Genomic DNA, 8,116 nt, shown 5'->3' with positions numbered 1-8,116 from the left:
CCACCTGGGGTTTGATCGAACCCATGTCCGATGGCGGGTTCGATTGAATCCTACGGGGAGGGGGGGGGTTCACTCGAAAACCCCTAGTTCGTTCGAACCCCCCCCCCAAAAATTTCCCCACCTCCGCCAATTTTCTTCGTTGGCAAAAGTGGGAACCACTATTGTGGGATGACCCCAAGATGGGGGCCCACATAATAGTGTCAACGGGTGACATAAAGGTTGGAGTAAAATGGGGCCAAAATAGACCTAGGGGGAATGAAAATGGGACACGCTAAAGTAGGAGCACAAACATGAGGTGTAAATTGTACTTGTTACAATTTACAATGCTGCAAAAGATAACTCAAATTTAAAGGAATACAAGGGATTCCATAATTATTATCATGTGCAATGAATAAACAAGAAACCTATTTAGGATTAGGTTTAGACATACCTTGAGAAAATTATTTCACATTACATTTATAATGAACTCTAACCATTGGGTTAGTTCTCTATGTTGACAAGATACTATATGGTGTCTTGTAGCTTCTTTTGATTCAACAAAACAACATTATTCTTGTTTGCTCTTGCCTAGTCGTATCCTTTTATACCCTAGCTTTTGTATGAGACTACATTCGAGACCATAGATTTTTTCTGAAATATAGTTTTAGGAGTCCAAGTGGTTATTTTTTTGTAGATGTGTCACTTTTAGGATAATTTGACATATACATGCCTACTTTGTATCATTATATGCTTCAATAATTTTCTATAGATATATGGATCCATGTAAAGAGATAAAATACCATAAGCTTTTGGATCAATTTGATAATTGACCAACACCATAAAGCATGAAGTCTAATGAACCCCAAGCATCACCTTGTAAAGTCTTATAGTCATGGCTTAGAGGATGATTTTGTGTAGTAATTTATTTTTTGGATTTATTCATTGTTTTAAAAAATATGGTTAAAGATTGATTGTAAAGGGATCAATTTTCATGGCATGTAACCATAGAACAAGTTGAATTTTTAGGCATAAAATGAAACAATTTACCTAAATTATATGGTCCAACATGATTGGAAGAATTTTGGCACCAATGCAAGATCCAGACATATTATTAAATCCTCTAATAATAAGGTTTGCTAATTGTATTTTTGACATGCCTATTTTTAATTATCATAAACAACTTTCAATGTATATGTTAAGGTTATATCCATTGTCAAATAAAGATCATTTGATGGATGTGTTTTGTATGCCACCATCATGTGTAATATTATTACTTCTCTTTCTCAAATGTAATCTTATTTATATCAATGATATATAATGAATGTTCAAATCAAGTTGCGTAACAAATTTATGGGGATGGGTGCATGGATAGGCATATTAAATGCATAATCTTGGTAAAAATATTAAAATATGATCGAATATAAATAACATGAGGGATTAGTGAGTGGTAATGTGTCTAAATGGGTGAATAATGACATGTAGGAAGAAGACCAACTTTATACAAGCATGCATCATTTATTGACATGTAAATGTATTAAGACATTCCTCAAAATAGGCACACAAGTAAATGGGAAGTGGCATCTATATGCAAATTTTACAATGATGATTTTATATTAATAAATATTAAACATACACCTTTTCATGTGTGCATATATGTACATGTATGTGTATATGTATTTTGTATGCATATGTATGTGTGTACACATATATAATAGATGGCAAAAGTGCATACCTTACATTTTTATCTCTTCATTTTACACTACTTCCATATGTTGTAAATGCATAATTTGTACAAAAAATATCTTTTTGATGTATCAATTAAGCCTAATTTTGAAATGTCATTCTAACATCTCTGTTTTATCACTTTATATCAACACTAGCTTACTTCTTACGATTACTACATACTTGGACGAAGTCACACTCATATTTTAGTTTCCTAAAAAAAGACTACACATTTCGTACATTCCTTTAATTTGAAATTCAAAATTTACCACTTGTAAGGCCAATAATCCTAAAATATGATAAATCTTTATAAACATACATGTAAAAGGCCTTGATTTGTGTGTCTTAAGATTTATATTAAATTAATCACTTTTAAGGCCAACAATCCTAAAATATGATAGATCTTTATAAGCTTACATGTAAAAGGTCTTGATTTGTGTGTCTAAGATTTATATTTATGCTAATTCATATATGACATTTAAGTACTTCGAATCTCTTAACACCTAATATATATTTCATGGTGTCATTATTCCGTCTAATTGAGTGTATGTACGAATGGCTTGGATAAAATTAACCTCTATTTTGTACTATAGACGTTGGCCAAATAATAGGGATTGAATTACTCATGTAGACCATAAGAGCACTCCTAAACCACATCTAGATAATCAAGATAAATTTATAAGGATAAAAGCTCATATCCCATCATTTTACTAAATAGATCATGGCTAAATTTGACCTAATATTTTAATAGGAAAATTTAATTAATCTAAATATATTAATTATGATATATAAGATGAAAAATAATGTCTGATTTTGATTTGATAAATAATTTTAATAGTGATATTTAATTTTTTATTAATTACGGTTTATAAAATGATAGTAATTACAAGATTTTGTATAAGATTGATTGAGTGATTATTTTCATTTAAATTGTTAAAAAGTCATTTCTTATTTATATTGATGATACAAAAAATATTTAGCATATAAGATTTTTTTTTTTTCAAAATATTAGATAGTATAGACTAAAGGATTGAAGATTATCAAATCATGCACACCAAAGAAGTAAACAAATCTACAAATTAGATTTAAAGTGAATTTATATTTATAGAAGAATTAGTCCAACTCTTACACTAGTATGTTCTATATGAAGTCAAACTATTTTTATTTATTTAAAAGATATTAAGCACCACGTAAATAAATCTTTTAGTATAAGTTTACATTACACAAGAATAATTCATATATAAAAATTGTTCTACTTCATTTAATTTATAATTCTAATAAATTACTTGTTAATTATTTAATAATAAATACATATGTTTTATGTGTAATTTGTTGTAGGGATAATAAACAAACTCCTACAAGTAATGTTGATTAATTGAGCACTAACAATTAATAAGTAAAAACATAAATAATTAGACCTAAATAATCACATGGGATGATATTAATAAATATAAATAGACTATTATAAGGTGTTTAGCTATTTGATAATCAATGTTGATTTGATTTTGTTAACGTATTTGAAGATTAGATTTAAAACACTACTAAAAAAATTGAGTTTTTTACCTAATATGCTTTCAATTTATATTTTATAGTTAAATGTGGGCATATTAATTTATTTTTCTATGGTGCAATTTTGTTGATCGTGACATAATTTTATCTCTTATTATTGCATGCATCAATAGTTAGTTGGTATTTTCCCATAACAAGTTTTATATTTTGACACTTGGCACCAAATGACATGGTATTGCCATTAGCCCCTATAATTTGAAAATAGTTGGTGGCATGAACATAACAATGGATTTGGTTAGTAAATTTCCTACTAATATTTATTTGTATTGTCACCATTGATCATGATCAACACTTTGGTATTTGATACATAACCAACAAATTTAAGGGTTTGAGAGGAATAAAATTGAGACAAGAGCATGAATAGAAATGGGAGCATCCTTAATGAAATCACTTCTCAATAAGCTAACCTCTTCTTCATCTTCTAAATATTACTTCAAATCATTAGGAACACTTTGATACTCTATAAGATACAATAATAAAATGTTTCCTATATTTGTTGACCCTTTTCCTACTTTTGATCACAATTGAAACATATCCCCTTGGCTTTTCCTTGGCCTCGACTCTCCTTTAGATAACTTGTAAATGATGGTAGATTTATCATCTTCAACCTATCATATCTCTTTTCTACTTGAAGAATAAAAAAGAGAATCCTAATTTTTTTTTCTCATATTAAAAAATTATTATTAGATAAATGGATTAAACCAAAGAGCATCTCAATGTGACCATTTTAAAAATTTGAAACTTGGACACAGTATCTTCTTTATGATCATCAATAAAACAACTTTAAACAAACAAGAGATACTTAATTTGTTAATTTCTCAAACTTTATTAATGTTCCTAAACTAAATGTGTTTATGCAAGTTTGTGGGTTTTTTTTTGAAGTCTTTGCATGAACTTAGACCAAAGCAATTGAGAATTTATTTAAAAAAGTATACCAACACACAAGGGGTAAAAGAACAATTAAGAAATTATTTAAAAAAATATACCCATGTGAAAAATAACACATAACCATAGCGTTTACCCTTCTTTTTTGGAAAAATAAATAAAGAGAAAAAATCTGAAGATAATGCTTTTTAACATATATATGCCGGCGATAAGGCCGTACTGGCCAAGCGCGTATATGCCGCGACGGCATACGCCCATTGGAACGTTGAATCTGCCAATATCGGTGTGCCAGCCAAGAATTTACCCACAGAAAAGTTGTTCTCTCATTCGATTAAAAAAAAAACAACGAGGAAGGACGGTTGGAGAAAATAGTTAGAAAGTTACTATTAACTAGGTAACCTATCACATGGCCACATATGTAACCTCAATCCCAATATATTCCCAATTTCAATTATTTGGATCTGTTGAGGTGTCCCCATTTTAGCCTATAAAATGCCCTCTACTTAGCTCTTATCAGGGAAAGAAGAAAGAAATATCTCTGAGGTTTCAGTGATTCTTCCTTTATTAGCTCTCTCTCTCTACTGAGTGTGCTCACGAGAAACCTCTCGAAGCTGTTGGGTGCTCTTACTGAATATATCACTGCCGATTCCGTTGGGCACTGAGTATCTCTCAAGTTGTGAGTATTGAGGGGGTATATTCATTGTGTATTACTCAAGTTGTGAGTATTGAGGGGGTATACTCATTGTGTATATGCAATGCTATAAGAGATGTTGGTGGGGAATGCTCGGGTTCAATCCCCAGCTCTAGCGCTCCAGGAGCTGGAAGGGAAGAGTGATGGGGGTCGGAGCAGGAAGAGGAACATTTGCTGCTGTTCTTGGAATGGCGTGCATATTGGCGAGCAAGGTCTCGGGTTCGAGACCTTCTATGATGATGGTTGAGAGACTGTAAGAAGAGATAAAGAAGGAAAGGGAAAGGGAACTGCTTATTTTTTTGTATATTGAATTCCTTTGTGTTGCGGAAAAGTTTTCCGTAGGAGGAGAGGTAGTGTGATCTTGCTAGCTCTACCTTTTTTTGTTTGAAAGGAAGTTTGTTAGATCGGTGTTAGGCATTCGATCCATTTGGGAAAAATGGAGATTAAGTCTAATGTTCTTATGGGACGCTACGAATTAGGGCGTCTGTTAGGGCAAGGAACCTTCGCCAAGGTCTATCAGGCAAGAAATCTGAAGACCGGCGAAAGCGTTGCCATTAAGGCCATGGAGAAAGAAAAGATTTTGAAGGTCGGCATGATTGAGCAAATAAAGCGAGAGATTTCTGTGATGAAGCTAGTGCGACACCCTAATGTAGTGCAGCTTTACGAAGTGATGGCCTCCAAGACGAAGATTTACTTCGCCATGGAGTACGTCAAAGGAGGGGAGCTCTTCGCCAAGGTCGCCAAGGGAAAACTGAAGGAAGATGAGGCGAGAAAATATTTCCAGCAGTTGATTAGCGCTGTAGATTTCTGTCACAGCCGCGGCGTCTATCACAGAGATCTCAAGCCTGAGAATCTGTTACTTGACGACAACGGCAATCTCAAGGTCTCCGATTTTGGCCTCAGCGCTGTGCCTGAGCAATTTCGGCAGGACGGACTGCTCCATACGACCTGCGGAACTCCGGCTTATGTAGCCCCCGAGGTCATCCTCAAGAAAGGCTACGATGGAGCAAAGGCAGACATCTGGTCATGCGGAGTCATTCTGTTCGTGCTCATGGCGGGGTATTTGCCGTTTCATGACGCCAATTTGATGGCCATGTACAAGAAGATCTACAAAGGGGACTTCCGATGCCCTCCCTGGTTTTCTTCAGAGGCAAGGCGCCTGATTTTGAAGCTCCTGGAGCCAAACCCTAAGGCGCGGATCACCATACCTCAGCTCATGGAAAACGCCTGGTTCAAGCGCGGTTTCAAGCGCGAGAAACCGCCTACCGAGGAAGACGACATAAGCAGCAGCATCAGCCCCGCCGACGTCGAAACTGCCTTCAGCGGCGAAACTACTCCGACGTTGCGGGATCAAACCCCAGCGGCTGCAAAGCCGGCGACTTTGAACGCTTTCGACATAATATCGCTGTCCCCGGGGTTTAATCTCTCTGGTCTCTTCGAAGAGAAGCAGAAGGTGAAGCATGAGTCCAGATTCACTTCTACGCAGCCGGCATCCAACATAATTTCCAAGCTGGAGGAGATTGCAAAGCTGGAGAGCTTCAGTATTAAGAAGAGGGACTGTAAGGTGAAATTGGAGGGCTCGGAACAGGGGCGAAAAGGCCATTTGGCTATTGCTGCTGAGGTTTTCGAAGTGACGCCGTCTTTGTTCGTTGTGGAGCTTCGGAAGGCAGGGGGAGATACACTGGAGTATAACAAGTTCTGTAATCAGCAGCTCAGGCCCGGCCTTAAGGACATCGTCTGGACCTGGCACGAAGACTCGCGGTAAATGAATCCAGGGGTTTCTATGCCAGTCCAGGGTTTCTCACCGAAAAATTGTACATATTGTTGTGCCTAAAGATTCTCAGATTTCTGTTTTCTATTGTAGATTATCTGCCCTAAATTTGAGTGCATTGTAACCTATGTCTTTCTCAAGATCTATGAAGATTTCATGATTTTCTTCATTATTTTCGCAGTTACTATTTATTGCTGTATGAGTGCACCGGAATCTGTGGATGTGTTTATTGAGTTTCGATCTTCACGCCTTGGTTGCTTACATACATGCAGATAGAGATATTTTTCTTCACCTTCAACAAATAACAATGAATACATGTTCATAACTTTATGATTACTAATTAAGATGTCAGGCTTCTGCAGTAGAAATTACAGTCGCACAGGAAGTTGCTTATCATAGTATTATTATTTAAAATGTCAGGCTTCTGCAGTAGAAGTTACAGTCGCACAGGAATCAGATTTTTTTGTCGTTACTAGTATGCTTTGTCATGGGACTAGGTTTTTTCGTGCGGCACCGACTATCTTTTAGGTACTTGTCTGTGAGATCCAAGCACTTCAAGAACTCGGACTACGCTTGTAAGCACTCCCAAGCTCCAGAACCTGCACACACACACTTGCACAACACGTACAAACTTGCACAGTGGAATTCTTATACAATAACACAATGTTGGGGCAATAAGATAGCTTTATTGATTTGAAGAATGGCCCCTGGCCCGGTCTAAAAACAATTCCAATTATATCGTTGGTCACTACCTCGAGTACTTACCCAGCACTTGATTACAAGTCCCCGCCCCGATTACAAGTTCCCGCCCACCACTGCACCTTGCCCTTGGTTGTAGCTTCTCACGTAAACTCCTGATCCACAAAGACCCTGTCTCCTTTGGAGGCGCACCACTGACTCTCTCGTGAGCCCGCGACGACTTACCCAGTACAAGACCCAGGCCCCCTCCCTAAACGGGGACTCCAAGTCACTCTGCTACTCTGCTGTTGCTCCTACTTCACCTTTGCTCTGCAATCGCTCTGAACACCTTTGCTCGCTGGAATGCTGTTTTGGTCCTCCTTGGATTTCTCCACCATGAACCTTCGCCTGTGGGAAAGTAAAGCACAATGTAGATACGTTCTCTCGTGAACGGTCGGGGTACTCTGCTTCCCCCTATATAAGTTTTTTGTCTAGTTCTCACACATCTGTAGCTTGGCAATAAACATATGTCCGTCACCACAACTTCCACCTGCTGAGAATAACAAGAGACTTACAACCCCAGAAGCATACTGGTCTCCGAGACAGCAGCCCCTTACATGCTTAATGACATCAAGTTTTTACATTTTTTTACTGTTCCATTTTACATCAATAATGACGATCAGTTTTTTTTTTTGTCATTACAAGTAGTATGATTAATGACATCAAGTTTTTACAATTTTTTACTGTTTCATTTTACATCAAGATTTCAAAATACACTCTCCAATCCTTCATCAAAATGAAAAAAGATTATCAAATTTAAA

The 8,116-nt window shown here is 36.2% G+C and overlaps 1 protein-coding gene across 1 annotated transcript; it reads left to right on the top strand.

Moving 5' to 3' along the window:
• The first annotated feature begins 4,654 nt into the window (after window positions 1–4,654).
• On the top strand, window positions 4,655–6,786 carry LOC131033596 (CBL-interacting protein kinase 5). The gene has a single exon (XM_057964832.2). The coding sequence runs from the start codon at window positions 5,283–5,285 to the stop codon at window positions 6,609–6,611; it is 1,329 nt and encodes a 442-aa protein (XP_057820815.2). The 5' UTR covers window positions 4,655–5,282; the 3' UTR covers window positions 6,612–6,786.
• The last annotated feature ends 1,330 nt before the right edge of the window (window positions 6,787–8,116 follow it).

The sequence above is a fragment of the Cryptomeria japonica genome, chromosome 5, assembly GCF_030272615.1.
Source record: "Cryptomeria japonica chromosome 5, Sugi_1.0, whole genome shotgun sequence".
Classification (NCBI taxonomy): Eukaryota; Viridiplantae; Streptophyta; class Pinopsida; order Cupressales; family Cupressaceae; genus Cryptomeria; species Cryptomeria japonica.
Note: the sequence above shows the minus strand (reverse complement) of the source record. Positions and strands in the feature narration are given on the sequence as shown.